The 26,921-nt window shown below is 42.5% G+C and overlaps 1 protein-coding gene across 1 annotated transcript in view; it reads left to right on the forward strand.

Moving 5' to 3' along the window:
* Positions 1-18,312: 18,312 nt before the first annotated feature.
* The window catches only part of Kcnv2 (potassium voltage-gated channel modifier subfamily V member 2), a 14,807-nt gene continuing 6,198 nt past the window's right edge, over positions 18,313-26,921 (forward strand). Inside the window, exon 1 of the mRNA XM_021152536.1 lies at positions 18,313-19,882. Coding sequence (XP_021008195.1) covers positions 18,476-19,882 — 1,407 coding nt within the window. The 5' untranslated portion in view covers positions 18,313-18,475. The remainder of the gene's footprint in view (positions 19,883-26,921) is intronic.

A 26,921-nucleotide genomic window follows, 5' to 3' on the forward strand; every position in this document is an offset into this window, starting at 1 on the left:
AAAAAGGAATGAAAAGACATCTTCGCAGGTAATATGGTAAATGGATAGGACCAGAGATCATCAAGTTAGGCCAAGAAATCTGGGAAGACACATATTTTGTCTCACCTTCAAAATGTATATTTAAGTTGTGTGTATATACCTGTGTGTGTATACGTGTGTGTGTGTGTGTGTGTGTGTGTGTAAAACAAATAAAAGAGTTTACTTGGTGAGAATAAGGGTGAATAGGAGGAATTAAGAGAGATCAATAGAGGTTAAAGGAGCAAAAAATGCTGTAAACATATAAAATTATAATGAAGAAACTCATCATTCTATGAATAAATAACAAAATAGTAGCAAAAATGCTGCCTTCTAAATCAGTACAGAGTCCCCATGTTTCATCTCTCCCACTGAGAGTTTTAATTCTCCATTAGACAAAATATGGAATCCCTTGGGAAGTGAGATTCAACAAGGGATTTTCTAGGTTAGGTTAGTCTGTATGTCTCTGATTATCTTGACTATGTTCATTGAAGTGACTAAACTTGCCCACAGTGGGTAGCACCATTCCTTAGCAAGGGAATTCTGAATTGTCTAAGAGAGGAGAGAGTAAGCTAAGCACTAACACAGACACATTAATTCATTGCTTTTTGGTCTTGACTGGGCATGTGATGTGACCAGTTGCTTTAAGTTCTGATTAATTGGGGTTTTTTTTACTTATCATTATCATGTAATAAGTAACAGTTACAGTGCATGTGCAGAGGTCACAGGACAACTTTGAGTAGTCAATTCCCTCCTTCCACATATTCTGGGATCTGAACTTAGGTAACCAGGCCCAGTGCCTTTACCAGCTCTAAGCTTCTTTTGTGCCAGTTAATAAAACATCATTTAAGCAGCAAAAACACCACATGGGGCAATTTATAACATACATTGTACTTCCTTGGAGTCAATAAACACAGTGTAAGCTGAAAAATACTACAAAATGACAGAGTACTTAACACCTTACATCTTAATGACCGAGTATACCATGACATATTGGATGTTTCCCCTCAAGGCCATGTGGTTAACATGGAGCTGTGGCTCAATGCTATTCCAAGAGAGTATCAGCCCCTATATTGATGGAGACACTTGAAATTCAAAAATCCAGAGTACAGCTCATATCAAATGCATGATGCTTTTACATGGTTATATTCAGAACATGAAAAAGTTGAGCTTCTGTCTTGGGACAATCTGTGATATAGCAGAGTTTTTCTTCTTCAAGAAATATCAGATCAAGTTCAATGAACCGTTTTAGGGAAGGAAGCAAAGCAATTTCTAACACTGGGTCAGAGAAAGCAAAGATCACAAAGGAAATGACTCCGGGCAGTGAACACCTGAGCCAGACTGGTGGCAGCTGCTGGGCTCTGGGGATTGTGTGACAGGAAAGAGTCTGCACAGCAGAGGAAATAACCAGCCAAGAGAAGAAACAGGCTACAGAACACACTGTTGTGGATAGCCCTGGAGCTAATTATATTTGATGTTAATTCTGCTCTCCTGTGAGTGGTTGTGAACAAGGAATGAGTCAGCACTTAGGTGATTTCCTGTAAACCTGCTTCCCACCTAAATCTGTAAAATAAAGGAGAGCTGATGATTAGGCAGATAAAAGGGAAGGTGGAGCAGAAGGAGGGGAAAGGAAGGAGAAAATGGAAGAGGGAGAGGGTGCAGAGGATGAGGAGGAAGAAGGAGAAAAGTGGAGCAGAAGCGCATGGCCTGGAGAAACTGCCAAGTTCTAAGGGGTCTCATAAGCTGTGGAAGATGGTGGTGTAGTGGTAGATCTGCCCAATCTAGGCTCGAAGCATGTAATCATGAACTGTGTTGTGTTTTCATTGCTGGGGCATATTTGGGAGGAGATTTACCATAACAAACTGGTGCCCAACGTATTGATTTGAATTCAACTAACCTGAGATAAAAATTCACTGTCCCCTCTACCCCCCAACCCCTGAATGGGACTTAGGCAGTAACCTAGGCTGTAGCATTATGGATTTGAAGCTGACTAGATTTAAAGGGCCTACAGAGAACAACAGAGAGGCATCTATGCCTGAGAGAGCCTTTCTGTGTTTGCTTCCCTGTATCCTTCACTCCCCACCCTGCCTCCCCCATCTCCAAACAGGGACACAGACAACTCAGATATTTTTATATTCACCTTCTCCCTGTGAATAAATAATTGGGAGACAAAGGTACAAAGGACTCTGGACCAGGTAATTCATTTCTATAAAGAGAAAAATATAACCTTTTGATACTTGAAGAAGGTTTAAAGATATGGTGCTCTAATAAGTCTTACAGGATACTCATATTCTGTCTAATGTGGGCTCCATGGAAATTTTGTGTTTAAATCCTGGTTTGACAAGCTGCCTCTTATAAGTAGGTGTAGTACCTAAAGATGGAAAATTTCACCTGCAGTTCAGAACCAGATAAGGAATATTAGTCACTGACTCCAAGTAGAGAGAGCAGTGGTAATCACCTGCTATGAGCAGGCATTAATTAATGGAAGTCTGTGGCTCTAGGTAAAGAGCATAACAGATACTATAATAGGTATTAATTAAATAAATGTCTGTGGCTCCTGGTAGAGAGCACAATAGACAGGATGGCTGCTCTAGGCAGAGAGCTTATTAATTATGAGAAATTTCATGTTCAGAATTAGATAGGGAATATTAGTCACTGATGCCAAGTAGAGAGAGCAGTGATAATCGCCTGCTATGAACAGGTATTATTTAATAGAAGTCTGTGGCTCCAGGTAGAGAGCATAACAGATAGATATTATAATGGGGATTAATTAAATAAATGTCTGTGGCTCAAGATAGAGAGCACCCTAATAAGTCCTTATGGGATACTCATATTCTGTGTAACATGGGCTCCACAGGAATTTTGGGTTTAAATCATGGTTTGACAAGCTGCTTCTTATAAGCAGGTATAGAAAGGAAAGGAAAGAGGAAAGGAGAGAGGAGAGGGGAGGGGAGGGGAGGGGAAGGGAGGGGGAAAGGAAAGGAAAATAGAAATGTGAATTAATTGTTTTAAAGATGGTATAGTAAAGTCTGCAAGAGACTCATATTCTGTCTAACGTGGGTTCCACGGGAATTTTGGGCTTAAATCCTGACATGACAAATTAGAAAGGCCTAAATAGGTTAAAGTGTGTATGATTGTGAGTATTGTGGTGGTTTTATTGTTCCTCTGGGACAGACAGCAAGCTATAGGTTTCCTGCTTACCACCTGAAGGATATGCTGATTTGGGGAAAAGGTTTTTTCTTTGTGTTCTTGGAAAAGGTGATTAAGATATTTACAACTCCCAGTTATATGGATCAGATTTGATAGTGGGAGACCTCTGAGAACTAGATTCCAGAGAATCAAATAAAATGTTTATCTTAATGATACTAAAATTTTGTTTTGAGATTTATATATTACAGAATATACAGCCTTGGTGAATTTCATTGTCAGGCATGCTGAGCTGACCTGCCTGAACTCCTGATGTCTTGGTTTTTCATCTAGATCCAGTCAGGGCACCGACATCAGTGACTAATACAATCATTGGTGTGACCTTCTTAAGGCCAACTAACTCTCCCATTTCCTTACCTTTCCCCCTCTCTTTAAAATATCTCAATGCCCATATTCAGCTTGGAGAAGTTAAAAAGAGTCATTATCCCAGTTCCTAGGTTTTGAGATTGGGGGGTGATTATTATAGGTTGTCTTTGATACTAAAAATTTTAAAGTATAAGGCTTGAATCCAGTCCTTCTATTGCTGTTATTATAAAGAGATCTGAGATGTTTGAGCCTGTGAGTTAAGGGCCAAATAGGAAATTCATGGCTCTGAGTTTATTGTTAGGGTGTTCTCAGTTATTTTAATTAGAAATGGCTGAAAGTAGTTAACAGAAAACAGTCTAGATTACGTAGATAGTTGATTTTCAAAAACATCACAAGTCCACAGAATGTGACTTTTAATGTTATTTATTCACTTGTTGTTGAGACCAGTCTGCTCCTGACAGCTTTCCCTGTCTTGGATTCAAAGAAGAAACTGAGCATCTTTGAGTTACTTCAGTTGTGGTAAAACAACCACTAGGCAAGAATTGCCTCATTCATCTACAGACATAATACTGTCCAAAGAAAGGACACAATTATAGGTTAGGGCAGCTTGAATCTGCCAAGACAGAGTAGGCTAGTCCTTAATATTCCTGTCTCTCTAGGTCCAGATGACCCTGGCCAGCAGGCTAAATACCGATGCTCCAACATGCTGAAGTAAGAGACTGTCCAGGTAATCAGCTGTCTCTATGGATTGGTTAAGTTTTGGAAACTGTTTTAGGCTTTCTATATATTTTCAGTTAATATCAGTCATTCTTGGATTTCTGATGGGGTTGAAAAACTACATAGTGTCCTAGCCAACCCAGGCTTTTTATTTTGAGAGGAACAGTTTTGAGAGGATGGTTTTCAGATGGCATTAGATCTAAAGCCAAGACATAGTCAGATGTAGAATTATAAGTCTTTTAAGTAAGGATAGATGACAGAGGTTCTGTTTAATTAACAAACATGATGAACTGGGTGTTAGGTCTCTTGTACTTTATAAATTACAAAATATTAGTAGTTATGTTCAACTATATCTGAGATAAAATAGTCTTTTAATTGTACAGAAAGGGGGAAATGTTGTGGATAGCCCTGGAGCTAATTATATTTGATGTTAATTCTGCTCTCCTGTGAGTGGTTGTGAACAAGGAATGAGTCAGAACTCAGGTAATTTCCTGTAAATTTGCTTCCCACCTTAATTTAAAGGAGAGTTGATGATTGGGCAGATAAAAGGGAAGATGGAGCAGAAGGAGGGAAGAGGATGGAGAAAATGGAAGAGGGAGAGGATGCAGAGGATGAGGAGGAGGAGGAAGAAGGAGAAAAGTGGAGCAGAAGCACATGGCCTGGAGAAACTGCAAGTTCTAAGGGGTCTCATAAGCTGTGGAAGATGGTAGTGTAGTGGTAGATCTGCCCAATCTAGGCTCGCAGCATGTAATCATATGAACTGTGTTGTGTTTTCATTGCTGGGGCATATTTGGGAGGAGATTTACCACAACAACACACATCTTCCATCTATACATCTGACAGGAAATTGTTTTAAAAACACAAAGAACTCCAAACAGTAAAGTCTGGAATTCCCTCCCAAGCTAGCCGATCCAATCAGTAAATTGACACATGAACCAACAGATAGTTCACAAAAGTAGTAATTCTGACCGTCAATAAGAACCTGGAAAAGGTTCAACAACCTTAGTCACCATGAAAATTGAAATCAAATTTCACTGAGGTACCAGCTCACCTCAGTCAGAAGAACTGTTATCACAAACACCAGAGATGACGTTACAATGAACACCAAGAAGGATGGAAGGGTAAGGAGCCCTTGTACATTGTTGGTAAGATAGCAGCAGCCTTTGCGAGTGGTTCTAGGGAAATTGCTACCTCCTGAGTGTGGCTGAAACAGAAGTCCTCCCTCATCTCAAAGAGCTATATGTATGCTGGACACCAGTCATTCAAATGGGGATTTCATAGGCTCACCTCAACAGATGTAAGACAGTGAGAAAACAGGCAAGCACTGCTATTACTGAACCCAGCCATATCACTTAGAACAAAATTGGTCATGGTGAGGGGGAGACTGCTAGGCAAGGGAAAATGGCCGCCCTCAGTGCAGCCTGGTTCTGTGCACACAGAACCCATAGGTAACTTGGCAAGCTTTCTAGTGAGCTTCCAGAAGTAGACTTTGATGGTGGTGGTGGGGTACACAGATGATAATGAAAATATCAAAAGACAGACCAGAAGGGATTTGTTTGACTTCCTCTTATCATTAGTTGATACAAGTGCAATTGTTTTCTCTGGGGACCAGTTGCCTTCAAAGACATTGCCTTAGGAGACAATTTTCTACCACAGAACAGAAAGTTGCCCCAAACTTTAAGTTCGAGTTCTTGGTGGGAGGTCTGAGGACAGTGTGATAGCATGAACTCCTTTGCCCACCTCACTGTTCTACCAAGCCCCATGAGCTGCATGCTCATTTTGACATCATTTCTCTGTAAGGAAGTGCTGATGATTTTGGTCTAAACTGCTTTAATTTACATCCTGGAACACACAGGAAGCACTCTGCTGACAATTAGGTCTATCACAGCCCTCAGGAGACAGCATGGAGAAGGAAGTGGGAGATTTGAGCTAGCTTCCTTCAAAGCTTTTCTATTTCCAACCCCGTGTCACCGCTGGCTGAAAATCAAACCCAGATGGAAACCGAAGGTCAACCATGGAAGTGCACAGAGAGATGTAGTTCCCATCCTATCCCCCAAGCTGAGAGAGCAATGGTACCTGGCTGGTTCCTCACCGTCAAATAGGATGCATGCATAAGTCTCACTTGCCTAGATTTCAGCTTCCAAACTACTTTCCCTGTCCTTATTCCTTCGCTTGACCATCAGTGTAGCCCACAATATTAGGAACTGCCTAAGAGGTATGAGGCTCAAACAACTTGAATGATGTACCCAGGTCTCACACCCAGAAAAATAAGACATTATTTAGAGGTAGGTTTTCTGATTTGAAGTCCTCTTGGTACAATTAATTGGCCAGTCTTCATAAAGATTTAATACATACTGTTGATGGGATAAATAGAATGACAGACAGAGAAGTGATCTATTTCGAAGCAAACACAATACAAAAAGCATAAATTAACTTTAATATTTGATAGATCGAAGGAAGATATGCATATCTAAATTAACTCATTAGAAATGGACTTCAAACCAGAAAACCCAAATGGGAATTTGCTAGTTGCTCTTTCCCACAGTTGGCATTTGTCAGGAACTGACTTCTGAGTTGTCCCCAAGGAAGTGTGACATGGAGATTATGACTCTGGAAATGGACCAAGGAGATGACTCAGCCCATAAAGTGCTTGCCCTGTACGCAGGAGGACCTGAGTTTGTAAGGTACTTGCCTTGGGATCATAACCACCTGAATTTGATCCCAGAAAAGATACTAAAAAGCACCCAGCATTGTGGTACATGGTCATAATCCCTGCTCCAGTACTGTGAAGAATAGCTTTTGGGGGCTTTCTAGCCAGCCAGTCTAGACTTCTGTTGGACTTCTAAGCTAGCCAGCCTAGACCACTGTTGGGAGCAGAGCACGGAGGTCCTTGTACTCACAGATCTCCAGAGAACCCAGAAATGTTAAGCACACAGGATTGTCTTTCCAATGAAAAAGATGAAAAAACTGCTCTTCCATCCAGAAATCTGAGAATTGGAAGTTATGAAGAGCCTAGTGATCCACGTTATCTGCTGGGCCGGGCCATATCAAGCTCCGCTAACCATGAAGAGAGATACCTGATTAATCTAAATGATTCTTATAGCCAGAGGCTCCCTTAAGTTCCCACAACCAGGGCAAAGGGGTCCCTGAAGACTACTTGGTAAATAAGTGAGAAATACTATCTTTAAAAAAGAAGGCAGATAGAACTTGAGGACGACACTCAAAAATTTTTTTTCTACACAATACACAGGCACACACACGCACGCACGCACGCACGCACGCACGCACAGGCGCATGCACACACACATCCCTCTGAGAGTAAATACCCCAAGTTTCAATTGACCCCACTGACCACTTACTAGTGATGCATCCAAGTGGAAAGTATTTATGGCTTGTCCGTGAAAGGAATTGTGTACAACCTACACAGTCAGTTAACCATTTTAAATATCAGCTATATATTATGTAATTAAAGTTGTGCTGGAGGCTGGGGACACTATCCTGCTCAGTATACAGATGCAGTAGATCTGTAGCATGTGTCAGCCTCTGGATCTCATCACCCACACTGCAAGACTAAATAAAGAAGATTGAAGCTGGCCATGCTGCTGCACACTTGTAACTCCAGCACTTGGGATGCTGAGCCAGGCAAGCTACAAAGCAATATACTTTTCTCCAGTAAGTAAACGAGTAAATAATGTTGCTCCTATCTGAGCTTTTCCCTCTCCTAATATCCACTTCCAGATCATTTCTTGTTCAGTGTGGATGTAAGTGTGGTCCTTACTAAATCTGAGCAATAACCACAAGTCATCCCTTGCAAATCAGACACTGTGTCGCGCACTAGCTACAACCCAAGGACACCGTGAAACTCCGAGGGCATATGACGATCAACCATTGCGCAAGCCAGCAGCAGACCAATGTTCTCACTTAGCAGCAAATGTACATCATGTGCCACAGCATGCAAAGTGCCGGAACATCGATGACACTTGAGACGGTGGCTGTGGTGACTAATTGTGACTCTTGCTCTATAGCGAACACCAAACATCTATCGACTATAAAAGGCAGTTATTGGTGATTGCTCTTGTCAATCTGCCAGGACTTAGAATCATCTGGGAGGCACACCTGCAAGAGTGTTTCCAGAGAGGATAAAGTGAGGGTGGAGATGGGATCTCAAAAGTGGGATTTCATCTTCTAGTAGGTAAGCCAATATAAGAATGTCTCAGCAGTCTGCATATGCCTGCCTTGCTTTTTATGAGTATATCTGTCTATCATTGCATCAGCTGCTTATCTGTCTGTCACTGCAATTGGCACACTCCACCCACATCAGCTGCAGACTCCCTGTGCCTTCCAATGTGGGCTCAGCACGAATGACTCTCCAGGGATCTTCCAGGCTTACAGAGGCAGGGTAGCACTGCAGAGGATTCCAGCCTTGTGGATGGAGCAGCTACCATGTTCCCCAACCCTCCAGCATGCTGACAGCCATTGTTGCGCTTGTGAAAACAAACCTAAGAATTTCCCTTTTCTATATACTATATATGCCTCCTATCATTCTGTGCCTCTGGAGGACCCTGTCTGATACAACATGATACAATATAACCAGAATGCCTGTGTTCACATTATAGCTAAGTCACTTGTGGAGAGACTCCGGGTGACTTGTTTAATCTCCCCATGCCACAGTTGTTCTCCTGGAAACTGAGGGTAGCTTTAGAACCTAGCTCGGACAGTCTCTAAGTAAGCTAATGTAAATGAGTCTTGGAAGAGTCCCTGAAACTTCATAAGCACTGTGCAGCTAGCTGCTTGCTTTTACTATTAGGAAAATAAGAGATCAGTTTAGGCTAAACTATTGGTGAAATGTAGAATATAAGCATTTTTAGGATGATGATGATGGTGGTGGTGGTGGTGATGATGATGGTGGTGTTTTGTTTTACTTTTAACATATGTAATATTTATGGGGTTTTATATTGGCATAGCTTTTTACTGTAATTTGGCAATATGCTGAGAACTTTTAAAACACTTTCACATTTATCAGTTCTACTCAGAGAATATAAATGACAGATACACAAGCATAAGGAGGCGATGAAGAGGAGGAAAAAACTTTCTTGTTCAAAGACCCAATAAATAAATCTTTAAAGGAAAAAACAATCAGAACCCCCTGAAGGCAACAAACGTTGTTTTTATTATTTTACAGATTTCTTACGCATGTTCCTTCTTAATTTTCCCTTCGCTGCTGTCTTAGAGCTATAAGCAAAGTCAAAAGGAAAGGAAAGGGTCTGCCCATTCATTAGGAAATATCAAACTCTTGGCTTGATGATGATTTTACTTTATTTTTGAGAACCCTAGAAATTCTATTTAAAAAAAAAACTAAAAAGAAAAAATTTTCAATTTGATAAGATGACTTAATCCAGGATCAATTAATAATAGAACACTGATAAGTTTTCCCTCTTCTAGCAATAAGCACCTAGTTATGAAATATGAATCATATTTATAATAGCAAACAACGGCAAAGAAATGCAGCAAAGCAGGCTTCGTACCATTACAAATAAATCTATGCAATCTGTATGACCTGGCCAAGAACCATAAACCAGACCTGCTCAAATGGAAAAACAAAAACAAACACAAACAAACAAACAAACAAGCCTATTCTAAGCGGTGTCTGTCACTATACTTACATCGGGCGAGGGCAAAGAACAGGAATGGGCTTGGTATCGTTGGATAACCCTGCAGAAGATGGATGACCTGATACTTCACTCAGTCATCCAGCGAGGCTCCACGCTACTCCTCAGTCACAAACTAGATCTGACCTGCGTTCTCATATAGCTTGACAGTAATAGCATAAGACAAGAGGGTATGAAAACGTAATGCATGAGGGTTGGTGTAAGTTAGGTTGATCTTCAATGTCAGCTCCACCCACACCATCACGTGACATGTAGAAATGGGCCTGAGAAGAAGGTATAATTGGCTCAACAAGATCACGCGGTCAGTGAGAGCCAACTGCAATCAGGGTTCAGTTCTCCCGACTTCCTCCACATCTGTTTCTGCCTTTCGGATAATAGCCAGAGGCTTTTCACTATGTTTTGACAGAGGGTTTTTGTGTATATTTTGTGTGTGTGTGTGTGTGTGAGAGAGAGAGAGAGAGAGAGAGAGAGAGAGAGAGAGAGAGAGAGAGAGAGAGTTAGTTGTATGTGTGTGTTAGATACTTATATGTGTAAAAGTTTTTTGCCTGCATGCATGCATGTACAGAGTGGGTATGCCTGATGCTTTCAGAAGTCAGAAGAGGGCGTTGGATCATCTGGAGCTGGAGTCACAGATGGTTTCAAGCCACCACATGCAGAGAAGAAACAACACCCAAGTCTTCTGCAAGAGCAACAAATGCTGCGCCATCTCTCCAGCCTATTTTAAGATGTTTTTACAGTGCAAATTTTACACATGCAAAAAAAAATAATAATAATCCTGAGCATTGTCATGGTGCTGATATTCTATTAATTAATATTTTGCAATAATCATGGAACATATAAACAAGAGACTGTCAGGCTACTTATTAAGAACATGTAAATAGCATGATGGTACAATACCTTTAATCCTAACAGTGGGAAGACATCTCTGTGAGTTCAAGGCCGTCTTGATCTAGATAGTGAGTTCCATGATAGCCAAGGGCTACATAGAGATCAGAAAAGAACAAAAACAAAAACAAAAAATGAACATTTAAGACAAAAAAGGAACTTGTAAACATAGGTGTAGACCTATACATGGAAAATAATAAAATGCTAATTGCCATTGAGATACAGGGGCAGCTATAAAATTTTCCACTTACCATCAACCAGTCTGTTTAAATTGCATATGTATGATAAATATATGGAATTATATATTTAGATGTATTTATACACTCATTTGTATAAAACTATATAGGTATAATTATCACTAAAATGTACATAATTTATAAACGAGTGTATACCCGTGTGTATTTACACACACATACACATATAGAAAGACATGTTTTTGGATGAAGGCTTAAGGAGCTAATAAGTATTTTGGTGTTAAAATCTGAGGCAGATGGGCTGAGATACAGCTCAGCATGATGATTGGTTAAAGTCTGAAAGCTTGGGGTGAATAAATTCATAGCATCCTCAAGCACCTGTATGCATGTGGCCCCCTTTTACAGAGGCATGCACACACATACACACATTAATAAGATAAAAAATCTTTGAGGGGGATGAGGGACAGCAAGATGACTCAGTGCTAAAAGCCATTGCCAAGCTGAGATGACTCTTGTGTTCATTTCCTACAAGCCACCGTAGAAGAAGAGAACCAATTCCAAAACATTGTCCTCTGATCTGCACATGCATGTGTCATGGCACATGGGTGTCCAAATTCACATTCATTCATAAACACACACACACACACAAGTTTTTAAAGCACGGGTGTGTGTGTGTGTGTATGCTTAGTATCAAGTAATGCATATTTGTAAACTTCTAGAGTAATTTAAGTATAATATAAGCATCTACTAGAGCCATATAAGTAACTCAAAAAACTCTTATCTAAACAAGGTGATGGACATTCTAAATGGGGAAGTCAGTGCCCAGTCGGAGGAGGACACTGGCTGGCAAGGGTTTCCTTTCAAAACCTCACTGCAAAGTCTTCCTTGTTTCTCCTTTCTCTAGTAGCCTAGAATATGGACTCCGTAATCTTGCATGATCATGAGAAGCCATGGACTTACTTGGAGCAAACCAGGATGAGCAGGGATCCTCGGAAGCAGCCTCAGCAGTGTCTCTCGCCCCAGACTGCCAGCTGGTATGCATCCCATCTTAGGAGAAAATGATGGTTAAATACAGAAACATCTTCCAGCTTCAGTCCTACATGGAACCCTCAAGAACAGGCACACGTTCTCTTTAAATTATTTTGACGCAGTCATAGTTTTGATGTCCTTACATAAGCAGGCAGTAAGGTGAACTATTGCCAAATTCATTTTAGAAGAAATCGAAGGTAAAAAAAAAAAATTATAAGGGCAAGGAAAACTGTGACCTTTCTCAAAAGAATGATACCTATTATTAGTCACCAGCCTTTTAGCAGCACCCAGCCCTAGGTTGTACACTCATAGTTGCTATGCCGACTGTAATCTTCTCCCATTCATGAACCCTTTGTTGACAATGTGCTAACCCAGTTTTTCTTTGATCTTTCAGTCCAGTTTACTGACCTCTCCCATAGTTATCTAACATCAGCTGACTGCAATAAAATGTAAGCTGTATCAAGGTAAGAACAATATAGCAATAAATACATTTGTTTAAGCTGTTACTTTTACGTGTCAGGTGTGTGCCCCTCCCGCGCTGAAAAATTCATCCACTCGGAACCAGCCATTCTGTTCTAATTCCGTGAACCACCCTTGAAGTTAAAAAAAAAAAAAAATAGCATTTAGAGCACTGTAGGAAAAAAGTTTATTGACACCACAGAATTTTGCCATGACTGGCCACTGGTGACCTGCATAAAACATCTCATTCTAGAGTAAATTCTATGCAGGAAAGTTGCAGAATACAACCTAGTCATCATTAGTCTTTTGTCTTCTTTTCCCTTCGCCACGTTTACTAATCCTTGAAAGGTTTTCAGGGGACCGTTTCATTCCAGTGTTCTTCACCTACCATCTGTTCCAGCACATTCCTTATAGTCTTACTAGGTTTCACAGATGCCACTTTTTAACTCGGCAAATCTCCTTGGGAGCATCATCTGGCTCCCATCACCCTACTCCAGGGAGCCCCTGTCATCACAGTAATGCCTGCATCGGAGCAGATGTTCCTCATTCTGCCATATTTCCCTGCCGCAGTAGAATTCAGAATGCAAATTTTGAGATATAGTGGGGGGAAAAAAAACCAACCACGACCAATAACAAAAAAAAACAAAAAACAAAAAAAAACAAAAAAAGAACCTCATAGGCAAAAGTGTTTTCTTCAACTCCTTTCTGTTCTTCCAAAGTCTAGGTCAGAGAGCACCTTTTTGTTCAAAGTAGAGGCCACCTACAAAGGTCAGGAGTGAAGGAAGAGCCAAGAAGCAAATCAGTGTCCAATTATAAAAGGTCAATCTGTCTCAAGGTCAACAGGTAGGGGTTATTCTTTAGTAGAAAATAATCAAGACTCAGATTATGAAGAAAAAAATTATTTTTAAATGTATATGACACTAAGTGGTGACTACATATGTAACAGTTAATGGAGCTCAGAAATATTCCATGAAATTATTATCAGTGAAGACAATTAACTTAGACATCAAACCTCCAATATTTTAATGCTAGGTTCTGACTAGTTACGTGAAAAACTAACACTGAGAATCAGTAGGTTGGGGGAGGGAGCAAGTATACTGACCTGGAGTTAGAGAGGGTTCTAAAAAGATTTAATACTAACTAACACGTCTATGGGGCCTTGAACAAGTCCTCAGTTCTAGGTAACACCTGTGCTTCCTAAGCTATAAAGTGATCAGTGGGACTAGATGATGGCTTCAGCAAAAAAAAAAAAAAAAAAAAAAAAAAAAAAAAAAAAAAGATGATGGAAGAGAGAGAGAGAGAGAGAGAGAGAGAGAGAGAACATCAACTTTGGGTAACAATGGTTTCTCAGATATGACAGTAAAAGCTTTATAACAGAAGAAATGATTAAATGAATTCAACTTCATGAACATTTAAATCTTCCATGTATTAATAGACCCTACAAAGACAGTAAAATACAATGTACAGAATAANGAAAGAAAGAAAGAAAGAAAGAAAGAAAGAAAATAGCCTAATTATCTACTATCATGTCATGTGTTCTAGTTCTAGTTGTGTGATAAAAACACTGATCAAAAACAATGTTGGGGATGGAAAGATGTCTTTGGCTTACACTTAGTGGTCACAGCCCATCATTGGAGAAAGTCAAGGAAGGAACCTGGAAACAGGCAAACTTGCTATTTCACACAGCATTACCTCTAATCCAGGAACTCACTTCACTCCGAAATAAGTACAGCAGGAACAATGGAGGATGCTGCTAGCTAACTGACTCCTAGGCTTCTGCTTACCTTTTTCCATACAGCCTAAGGAATGGCACCACCCACAGTAGGCTGGGTCCTCCTACATCAATTAATAATCAAGACAAGACAATCTCCCACAGATATAGTCATAGGCCAATCTGACCTGAGAAATGCCCCATGGGTAACTCTAAGCTGAGCCAGGTTGACAGTTAAAGCTAATTGGGGAAGCCCACTTAGAGAATATCTTCAAAATGAAATGATTGAAATAATTGTGTCAATGTACTGAAACGCCTTCAAAATATATAGTTACCTAGAAAAGCAGCAGTATATTGTGTCCTGTGATTTGGCTAATAGTGAGCTGACAATATAATGATGAGCAGATGTTCAAATATTCCTGGAAAAAAAGATGGCCAGAAAACAATAAGAGTGTTTTGCTTCCTTGGAGGTAACCTGACAGCTAGAGGCTGTGGTGGGAGAATGGATTATTTCCACTATAATGAACCTTTGTAGCTGTTGAAGTTTTAAAATGAGTACGTATGAGCTACTCAGAACAAATTGAATTGCAAAGTGGATTCCCTATGCAGAACAAACCTCTGCCTGTTCTGTACCTCCCCTGTTCCCTTGCTTTTTGTCAACATCCTTGCTTACATGTACTGCCAATAAGGAGCAATGGGCTCCTCCTGTGGGACCCCTCCCTCCCTTCTCCTATTTCCACCTCGGCATTTGAAATTGTTCTGAAAGATGATAAAAACTCTCCCCCTAGAAAGAAGTTGGACACATTTGAAGACCTTACAAACTTCTTGCATTCACTTCTGGGATTCTATTTTGAAACCTGTCTTTAATCTTTTAAAGCACTGGTTCTCAACCTGCGGGTCATGACCTCTTTGGGGGAAGGAGGCTAAGTCACCCTTCCACAGGAGTCACCTAACACCATCAGGAAACACAGATGTTAACATTAGGATTCATAACGGCAGCAAAATTGTATGGTTGGGGTTCACCACAACATGAGGAACTAAAGGAATCAAAGGGTCACAGCATGAGGACTATCCTTTTAAAGGAAAGAGGAGAGAAGGAAAAGAAGGGGGGGGGAGTTAGAAAGTGAAACGGTGGTCCAGACCTGACTCCAGTGCAGTGTCGTTAGGGAGAATCACATGGATGCATTCAGCTGTGTGAGTGGACTTAAGCTGGGATGCTTACTGTCCTGAAGATTCTAGGACTTCTATGAAGATTCTACGATTCTGTGGTCTTGCTACTATTCCATTAGTACATATTGCCTAGCAAGTCAGTATGGTTTTTGATTGGATGGAAGGCCTGCTTCACAGGGAGGAATGCTATGCTTGTACTGTAATCCTGGTCAAAAGCCCACGGCTGGGAAAGGTTATTGGCCCGGGAATAGAACCTGCTCTTGTTATTTTGCCTAAATGGTCATGGTGTCAAATTGCCTTCCAAATATTTATGCATAGACCCATGGACCCGTGGCAAAAGTTTCTGTAGGGGAGAGCAGTCAACAGCAAGACATATAACTGTTCAAAGTACTGAGAATAAGAGAGGAGGTACTCAGCTCTATGTAGGACAGCTAAGCAATCACACCAGCACCAAGGCTCAGGGAACATCTTAGAAAAGGAAGAATGCAAATTGAAAGGCTAAGGAGGAGTGCTTGAAATGCCGCCTTCTGGACCTGGCATGACTGACTATCGCAATCAGGAACTCATAACAGCTGTGGTTACCCATATGAGATCTACGTAAGATCAAGCCAGGCAAAACTGTAGCATAGCCTGAGGAGCCAATCTCCAGGCCCCACCCCTTACTGAAGAGCTGTTGGCAGTGGGTAGCTGCCAAGGAAGGGCAACTTAAATCTTTTTGGAGAATGTGTCCACTGAGCCATTTCCCATGATCTATGAGATTTCTCTTTCTTATACACATATAGGCAGCATTAACTGTATTGGGTATGGTAATTTTAATGAGAAATGTCCCCCTTAGACTCACTAAGTGTTCACATTTGGTCACCAGTTGGTGCCATTGCTTGGGGAGGAGATGAAAGAGATACAGTCTAGTTGGAAGAAGTATGTGCAGTGGGGCGGGGTTGGCTTTGAGAGTAGGTAGCCTCCTCTTATACTTTTCTCTTTCATGCTAGGGGTTGAAGTGGTCTCCCAGCTTCCTCCTCTGGCCCCTGTACACCCCTGTTCTTCTTTCCATTATGTATCCTCACTGTAGAACCACAAGGCCAAATAAATGCTTCTATTCAGTTGCCTTGGTTATGGTAACTCATCAGAGCAATGGGAGGGTACCTGATATAGTAAATAATAATATAAAAAGAAAAGAAAGAAGTGACATTGGAAGGGGCCAGGTTGGGGGGACAAAGAGAGGGGAAATGGAAGAGTAGGGTATGATCATGTTCCATTGCATTTTTCTACGCAAGTCTTAAAAGTAAAGAGAAGGGAGCGATAGTGGCATAAAGTTTGTGGGAGTGACCAACCGATATCTGATTCAAGTTAAGGCCCATTCCATGAAATGGAACCCATCCCCAACACTGCTCTCTGCCTAGGAACCCGAGACTGTACAGGCCAGGGATCTAGGGAAAACCCATATTCTACTGCTTTGTTAAAGGGATGTGGCAATAAAATGAGTCCTAACGACATTCTGCTACATCCATAGATCTGTGTCTTGCTTCGCCATCATCACAGAAGCTTCCTCCCGCAGTAGATGGGAACAAATTCAAAGACCCATGTCCAAACAATACGCAGAGAGAGAGAGAGAGAGAGAGAGAGAGAGAGAGAGAGAGAGAGAGAGAGAGAGAGAGAGAGAGATACAAGGGATGTCTCCATCAATTCCCTCCCCCTTCCCCCACAACAAGGCCTTAGGGAGCTCTGCAGAAGAGGGGGCAGAAAGATTGCAAGAGTCAGAGGAGATGGACACCGAAGAATCAAGGTCTTCTAGCTACAAGACTGGAGCCCATATGAATTCACAGAGACTGTGGCAGCATGCACAGAGTCTATGCGGGCCTGCACCACATGGGGTCCTAGAGCTGAAAGCCGTGGGCACATGCCCTCATCCCTATCATAGATGCTCTCTCCAACTGATAGGCACTTGCAAAGGAAAACTTAGTTTGCTCTAAGGGAGACTCATAGGAGAAACAAACCACTCTTAGGGCTAGGCCCCATGCCCAGCAGTAGATGGCCAGCACAAAACTATCTCAATGGTCTTGTCAGAGGTTCTTTGTCTCAAAATGTTAAGTCGGGGCTTTTTTGTTTTTGTTTTTTTTTAAACCTTACAGCAGGTCCTCTGTGAATGTACTATGGCTTCGGTTTTATATGATTCTCTCTCTCTCTCTCTCTCTCTCTCTCTCTCTCTCTCTCTCTCTCTCTCTGTGTGTGTGTGTGTGTGTGTGTGTGTGTGTGTGTGTGTGTATGTGTAGAAGCTCATGTGTCTCTGGGTCTGTATGTCTTTCTTGTTCTTTTTCTCCTGCTCTTTTTCTTCTTGGTCACTGAGTCATACTCTGATTTGTTTGATTTATTTTTATTTTCTTATCATTTCTTAGATGCCTGTTTTTTCCCCTTAGGGAGAGACAGAAAGGGTGTGAATTTGAATGGGAGGGTAAGTGGGAAGGAACTGGGAGGAGTGGGGAAGGGGAAACCATAATCAGAATATATTGTATGAAAAAAATCTATTTTCAATAAAAAGAAAATTCTAGAGGAGCTAAACAAAGGGCCCTAAGCTGACTAGTCACAAAGTAAGCTCTCTGCTGTCACTACTTTCCACTGTGGGTTTTCTGAGGACAGGGGGCTTCAATCTCAAATTTTAAGGAATGAAGACAGGGGCACCCATGGTCTCTAGCTAATTCGGTTGATTTTATCTCACTCGGCACACATACCCTAAGAACTTCCCCAGGGCAAGGCTGACCGACATTTTTATTAGCAATAATCTCTGCCTTCTTTTGATTATCTGGAGATTTAAGACCACATAATCACCCTCCACGTCAGAGGGGGTGGGGAGAGACTGAACTGGCTAAGAGGCCCAAATCCCTCCTAACGCTTGCTTCTTCCCTATCAGCAAGATTAGAGCTCTCAAGTCTCTCTGCCACTAGTATTCAGATCTGGCAGGCTAGCCTAGACTTTTTCAGGCCAGAAGGAAGAGCAGCTTTGAGGGTAATGCCTAGGGCCCCAGTTTGCTGGCCTCTCTAAAACAGTGCAGGGCAGTGTGCTCTCCAGGGTCCATAGACAGGCAGGAGAGATAGGCCAGGGAACTGACTCCCACCACCATGCTGAAACAGAACACCGAGAGGAGATGGTCCTTGAGCTACAAGCCCTGGAGTACCCCAGAGACTGAGGATGTGCCCAACACTGGGAGCAACCAACACCGCAGGAGCATCTGCTCCTTGGGAGCCCGCACTGGCTCTCAGGCCAGCATCGCACCACAATGGACTGAGGGCAACTACAATTACTACATTGAGGAAGATGAGGACTGTGGGGAGGAGGGTGAGGACTGGAAGGATGATCTTGCCGAAGAGAATCAGAAGGCGGAGTGCCTCACAAGCCTCCTGGATGGCCACAACGACACTCCAGCCCAACTGTCCACGCTGAAAGTGAACGTAGGCGGCCACAGCTATCAGCTGGAATGCTGTGAGCTGGCCAACTACCCCAAAACGCGCCTGGGTCGCCTGGCCACCTCCACCACTCGCAGAGGCCAGCTGGGCCTGTGTGATGACTACGAGGCACAGACGGACGAGTACTTCTTTGACCGTGACCCAGCGGTCTTCCAGCTCATCTACAACTTCTACACATCCGGGGTCTTGCTGGTGCGAGACGAGCTGTGTCCACGCAGCTTTCTCGAGGAGCTGGGCTACTGGGGAGTGAGGCTCAAGTACACCCCACGCTGCTGTCGCATCTGCTTCGAGGAGCGGAGGGATGAACTGAGCGAGCAACTGAAGATCCAAAGGGAGCTGCGTGCTCAGGCGCAGGCCGAGGAGGCCGAGGAGCTCTTTCGGGACATGCGCTTCTATGGACCACAACGTCGGCGCCTCTGGAACCTCATGGAGAAGCCCTTTTCCTCTGTGGCCGCCAAGGCCATGGGGGTGGCCACCAACCTCTTCGTGCTCATCTCTGTGGTGGCCCTGGCGCTCAACACGGTGGAGGAGATGCAGCACCAGGCGGAGCAGGGCACAGGTGGTGGGGACCCCAGGCCCATCTTGGAGCACGTGGAGATGTTGTGTGTGGCTTTCTTCACTCTGGAATTCCTGCTGCGCCTCGCCTCCACCCCTAACCTGCGGCGCTTTGCACGCAGCGCCCTTAACCTAGTAGACCTGGTGGCCATTCTGCCTTTCTACCTGCAGCTGCTGCTCGAGTGCTTCACGAGCGAGGACCAGAGGCACAACAAGGACTCCCCACGAGAACACGACCTGGAGACCGTGGGCCGAGTGGGCAAGGTGGGCCAGGTGCTGCGCATCATGCGCCTCATGCGCATCTTCCGCATCCTCAAGCTGGCTCGCCACTCCACAGGGTTGCGGGCCTTTGGCTTCACGCTGCGCCAGTGCTACCAGCAGGTGGGCTGCCTGATGCTTTTCATCACTATGGGCATCTTCTCCTTCTCTGCAGCTGTCTACTCGGTGGAGCACGACGTGCCTGGTACCAACTTCACCAGCATCCTCCATGCCTGGTGGTGGGCCGCGGTGAGTAACATGGCACTTGGGCTTCTGCATTCTTTCTATCAGCAAAACACACTCTGTGATCTCCCATGCCCCCACCCCCCAGTTCTTCAGTCATCAGCCTTATCAAGCTTGTCTCTTGATCTTTCCTGGTCTTGCTAAAGGATAGAACACCCCTTCACCACATGGTTGCCTCTAACCAAACCTGGGTGGATATTATAAGATTGGAACAACATCAAGATTGTAGTTTACTAACTGAAGTTTACATGGGCCTAATTTTTTTTTTTCAAATACAGATTTGATCTTAAAATCTTTGACAGAGAGCTGGTTAGGTGTTGCACGAATCCTGTCCTCCCTGCGCTGGGAAGAGAGGAGGACCAGCAATTCAAGGCCAGTTTTGGCCAGATAGCCCACATGTTAGAGGCCAGCTTGGGTTACTGAGACCCCCATCTCAAAACACACACACATACACACACACACACACACACACACACAGACACACACACACACACAAACACAAAACAACAACAAAAATCGAAAAGTGAAAAAAAAAAAAAGAAAAATTTGACAGGCAGAATTTAAGAAAAGTGAGAAATGATTAATGTTTTGTGCATTTAGTAGACTCATCAATGCTCAGTCACCCCTTATTGGACGCTTAGTATCCTAAGAAGTTTATAAAACTGATTTCATGTAAACATAAACACATGGCTGTGGTCACTATTTCTTTTTAAGAGGACAAGAAGTAGCATCAATTTTTTGTTTTTTGTGTTTTTTTGTGGGTTTTTTTTTTTTTTTGAGACAAGATTTCTCTGTATAGCCCTGACTGTCCTGGAACTCACTCTGTAGACCAGGCTGACCTCAAACTCAGAAATCTGCCTGCCTCTGCCTCCCGAGTGCTGGGGGGGTAACTTTTGGCTGAGCCATGCTAATCCTGAGAACTGACTGCCTCTTGTTCTAGCTCCGTCTGAGGGTGGAAGGATGCATCTACAATGAAAACTACTTCTAACTGCCCTACAGTTCTTTCAGGATAGAGTGGCCTATTTTATAAGCAGAGAAAGTGGGTGTAGGCACACTGCTGGAGGTTGCACCTGTGGGGATAAAACATGTCTGCCCTGCTCGAACTCTCATGGCCTTTCCTTGTGTCAATGTCATCCACTGTGTCTTGCAAGCTTTAGGCCTTTGTCACACCTTGCCTGAACAGATTGTTAATATCCTAGTTATTCTTATCTTGCTTCGAGTACTTGACTCTTTTTATATATACTAACCAGATAATTTTCAAAGATGATGATAAAGCCTTTAAAGACATTAAGCAAAAATTGAAAGAGCAGTTATTTACAACATCATTGAGGATAGCACATAGCATCAGCACATAGTCTGGTATAATATTTTGAAATAAACTAACCCCAGGGCTACTGACAGAGCGGCCTACCACGATTAAAGACTCAGAAAGGGCTAACCTCCAGTATTCCAACAATTAGCCATGATTCTGGGTAAGTAGTGTGAGGTTTCATCCCATCGTTCGCTTTCCTCATTCCCATGTCTCTAGGAGAGGAAGTTGGACTTGATGTTCCCTACAGTGCAGTGATCTTCCTTCTTTTCCAAGCTGAAAGTCAGTTGAACTTTCCTCAATGACAGGCGGTATCAGGCTCTCCTGGACAGGCTTGTCGACGGCTGCTGCTCTGATTGTTCCATCTGATATCCCGAGAGATGAAAGGTCATCCCCATAGTAGATAAACCATGTGACAGATGGAGTTCCCAGAGGATGATTTGTCCCCAGCAAATGACATTTACTTTGTGAGGTGCGGGAAAGCAAACAGTGAATCCGCATGCTGATGCTATAATACGAAGTCTTAAAGCCAGAGTTCGCTTCCCTCAGAGATCTTAAAAGGCTGTCGTGTATAGGCAGCGGTATTATGGGACCTTCAACTAGTTTTAACCCACAGTATTTATGCCATGTTAACTATGCTAATGCAAATATTTTTATTAGACCTGTTAATACTGAATTATTTTACCTTTAAAAATAGTTCTGATGTTCATGCCCATTGGTCCCTTAATTTCCTGTACTGATTAATGAAAACTGAACGGTTTGGTTTTTTTGTTTTGTTTTGTTTTTTTGTTTTTCGGGTTTTTTTTTTTTTGGTTAAGGAAATTATTTTATTCAAAATCAGTGCTTTTTTAAAGATAAAATTTACAACAAAAAAACACCATTTTTTTTTCTACCTGTTAAATAGTTTACCTACTATCGTTTTAACAAATGTGAGGCATTTGAGGGTGTAGAGCTCCTTATCTTTATCAAACACTATTTTCACACGTTAAATCTCCTATATGCTGACTTCCCCATTTACCAACCTTACCCCATACCAATGATCTTTATCCATTTTCTTCTTGAATGTCTACATGACAAATCTTCATAAGGTACACAGGTGACTGATAACTTGTGATTTCTGCCTGCGCAGATGTAAGAGCACAGAAGGAACAATTTCCTTGATTATTCTAGGACCCGTGCAGTCCTCAGAACTGATACTATGAACTCAGCTCTTCTTGGGCCTTTGATTATCTTGCCTGTTGTGTATGCATTGCATTATCAGGAGCAAGGAGGACAGAACAGCATGAAATGATATACACAAAGTGTCCTGCTGCTTACGTGTAGCTATAAAGTGAGAGGATGTGGACTGTTAGGATCTGTGTTTTGTATAACCCACAAAGGCCCATGCTCTTCACTGAGGGTCTGCAGTGTGCCAGCTCATAACCTAAACAGCAAGCACCAAGTGATCCCCAGCAAGCACCAAGTGATGCCCAGGGTTGCATCACTTGCATTATGGTGCTTGCATTTTAGTGCCGATAGAAACATAATAATTTCTGATATCAGTGAGGGAAAACATATGAGAGAGCAAGAGTGAGAGCAGTTGGGATGGTAGAGTCCCTCTTGGGGGGTAGAGCAGAAACATCAATTTGGAGATGAGATGGCATTGAGGTCAAGTATAAACCATGAGAAGAAATTCACTTAAATCCACATGACTAGACAGACTGAGAATCTGAGAAGTGGAATTTTGACATGCTAATTTAAAAATGTAAACAAAAACAAAGAAGTGGGATCTTAAAAGTGACTGGCCCACAAGTATTTTATTAATCATATATAAATTGAATACAACTCCAAAATGCACAGACATTTCTTTACTTATAAAGAATGTATATTACAAGTTATTACTGCCATAGCAATGATGTATCGTAACCCGTGCCAACACTCAGTGACTTCAGACATCAAGCATTCATTTAGCACATGAGTATAAAAGTGAGCTCCTTAATCTGGGTGTGGTAATACATACTTTTCATCCTAGCATTTAGGAGACAAAGTCAGGCAGATCTCTGAGAGATGGGAGCAAGTCTGGCCTACTTAGCAAGTTCCAAGCCAGCCAGGACTGCACAGTGTGATCTTGTCTCAGGATAAAGAAATCAATGCTGATGAGTAGCGAGTGTGAACGGTTTAAGCTAGAAGCTCTTCTCATCTGGTAACACTCGCCCTCCTGTCTGACTGTCAAGCTGGGTGAAAGGCTGTATGAAGATGGGATGAGGTAACTGGCCTACATGTCCTTCCTACTTCAACAGGCCTGTCTCTAGGCTGTGACAAAGGTCAGGGGAGAGAGCATGAACCTAACTACGCACACACTCTACCGTATCACTTCTGTTCATATTTGCTCAACTTGTTGGGCTGTAGATTATCAATATCGCTCAACCCAAAGCAAGTCACATGGCCATACTCAGGCAAGGGTGAGGGCAAGTCAGCCCAGGATAGGAAAGCTCTGTGAGATTAATAGAAAAGGCCTTGGTAATAGAGCGATACTATAAGTTAGGTCCAATAATACAATCATTCCACTGTCATATATTACTGCTCAGATTATAGTCATACACCCACACATCAAACTGTCAAGATGGAGTCAAAAGACACATGATAGATATTTTCTTTTCCTCTTCTTTTTTTCTTCGACACAGGGTCTCAGTGTAATTCTGGCTGTCCTAGCACTCACTAACAGACCAGGATGGCCTTGAACTCCTGGTTCAAGATCTACCTGCCTCTGCCTTCCAAATGCTAGAATTAAAGGTATGAGCTCCCACTTCTGGCTGTGTTGATAGTCTCTTACGCTACTCCAGAGTGGTGTTCCTTGTACCTCATAATGAAACACAGATTCTCCAATCCATTCTATGCATGTTTGTCCCTTAAGAGAACGTATAGAACTCCCAAGCTGATCTGCTTTTAATATCGTCCCTCTTTCTAATGCCAAGAATCTGTCAACTCTATGTAATTCAACTCAGGGTTTTAAGAGGAATAAGTCACTTCTGTTATTATAAAGAGTTTTTAATTATTGGACAGATCTTACAGCTGTAAGAACAAATCCCCCATGGAGCCTTAGGTCTGCAATTGCTCGTGTAGTAGTATGTAAGATAGACCCCTCTCATCTGTCAAATGCTGGTTGTTTGTGAGCAGTAATGTAATAAAAAAACCACATGTAACATACTAGCCTAGAGTAAGTAATAAATAAATAGAACCTACTGTGTCTAACTAGCTGATGTGGTATTACATGTAAGCAATAACCTCTGATTCCAGATCTATTTTAGAGGAAATTAATACAGAAGCCATCCCTTCTCTACCAGGGCCTGGTGGGGGCACAGTGTTGTGAGACACACAGAAGGACAAGTTTCTGACCCTGCAGATCAACAGGCCATGCCTGGAGTAGTGCCAATCATTGGGAGGGGGGTGTGTGTCAGAATTGCCCAACAGTGAGTAAATGAATCCTTTGGGTCAACAATAGCTCTGTGCTAACATCAGCTTCCTGAATGGGTTTGCTTTCAAGTAAAAAGACCAGTTGGACCTTCAACCAACCATTCCCTTTGGACTCTTCCAGATCAACTTAATGTTGTAGGAGTCAGAGAGAAAACTACAGCATAAACTCCTCACTTTGAAAACTCTCCCAAAAGGAAACTTACCTTAATCTGAGGCACCAGATAATAGAGATAGCTCCCATCTTTGTTTTCCTAAATGATAGTATCGTTACCTTGAAAGTAGTTGGTCTTTACAGGATCACGGAAATTTATTTTAATTGGCTGCTTAGAAGAGATGCATGTGAAGTGAGTTAGGTTACAGTTGGGAAAATGGAAATCAAAGTGGGTGGATGCTGCGAGGAAAAAGATACACAGTTATTAGGAGGTAGAAGAAAAAAGTAACAAATGGAGAGAATAACCATTGTCCTTAGAACAGGAAGAACAAATGGGAGATGGTAGTGCTGTCAGACTTGGACACACAGGGGAGGGCCATGTGTAGCCATTGCAGATTTATAGGGTGGCACTGTGAGGCAGATGCTGGGAGTCTTGGAAGTTTGAAAGTATCTGAGCCAGATGATGATGCTGGTGGTGGTGGTGGTGGTGGTGGTGGTGGTGGTGGTGGTGGTGGTGGTGGTAGAGGAAACCAGAATCAACAACAGAGACCCTCATATGTCCTTCCTAACCTCCCAGTCTCCATGCCTCTGCTCTGAAAAATGATCAGGAAGGAGAACTGGGAAATACAGACCGGAGAAACCTAGTTGCAGAATTACAGAAAGTGTTGAGGTTCTAACTACTTCAGAAACAGTCATAAATGAAGCAACCGCTCAAAGACACTCTGGCTTGTTATCTTAGGGACCCCTGCTTTGGGAGTGGGCCCCTTTTGTGTCTCTGAAGCATGGTCTTCTTTTTCAAGATGACTTTCCGTGGAATGTGATTGAGTATCAAAGGAACGGAGAGCAACAGATAAGCGGGAGATGCATAGGGCATCTTTACTGTCTGCCTTTTTTTGTAGGTAGATTGATAGACCCCTGACTTTCATTCATAGATTCGCCTTAGCTCAGGCCAATCTCCTCCTTACTGTACCATGTCCAGTCAGGGTATAAATGTGGCACGCAGTAATGTCCAGATGAGAGTTACTGTTTAGTGTTGATCTCGTTCGTCATAATGCTTTGAGGAATTGCCATGGAATGGCTGCATTCAGTATTTCTGAGGAAGGCAACTGACAATCAAATTAATTATCAGGATGTGTGCAGGCACTCGTGCCCACCTGAGTTGTTTCTTTAGATTACAATCCTCAAGAGGAATAGTGGTTGCAACAGCTGCATGGATAAGTAACCTTTGAAGGACAATATCAACTCTTGAGTAGCGTTTTAGGAAGAAAAACAGTGAGGCTTTTACTGCCTCTACTTCTTTGGGAAAACCAGAAGAGTACTAATTAGTTTTCTTGATTACCTTAATTGCTTCCATCATCCTTCCTAGATGCATGAACTACTAAGCCGCCAAGGCATTTTATCTATGCCACATTCTTCAAGAGGGAGACAAGCATGGCTTGTTGATGGACAAATTCAAGTGTGATATTCCTGTTTTGGGGGGGAAATCCTGATGCTTCGCTGAATGGTGCTCTGGCTTTGTTGGTTAGTGAGCAAGCTGTCAGGGGAAGGTCGTGCTCTGAGTTTTGAAACCCAAAACTAGGGTACATCTGTGAGTTCTCAGTAGAATGGTCAGCTTCCAGGATAAGACTGGCTAGATATTTGCTAGATATTTGGATGACTTGTAGACACTTTTGGTCACATTTCCAAACTCATCTTCTACTAATGGGAAAAGTCGCTCTGTGAGGTCATCTGGGTCAGTCTGGGTCTTCAGTCTTCTATGGAATCTATAGAAACTTCCCTAAACCAAGAAATCTCAAGTCCTACCCCAGGAGCAAGGGAAGAGAACAAGGTTACAATCAGAGATAGTGGCACATGCCTTTAATCCAAGGCAGAGGCAGGTATATCTCTGTGAGTTCTAAGCCAGCCTGGTTCATATAGTGAGTTCCAAAACAGCCAGAGATACATAGTGAGATCCTGTCTCTAAGGGGGAAAAAAAAGAACAAGTTTACATGTTAAATCATTGAATCAAATTATTCACAAAACAGAGCAAAACAACTCACGGCCGGGCGTGGTGGCGCACGCCTTTAATCCCAGCACTCGGGAGGCAGAGGCAGGCGGATTTCTGAGTTCGAGGCCAGCCTGGTCTACAAAGT

The sequence above is a fragment of the Mus caroli genome, chromosome 19 (assembly GCF_900094665.2).
Source record: "Mus caroli chromosome 19, CAROLI_EIJ_v1.1, whole genome shotgun sequence".
Lineage (NCBI taxonomy): Eukaryota > Metazoa > Chordata > Mammalia > Rodentia > Muridae > Mus > Mus caroli.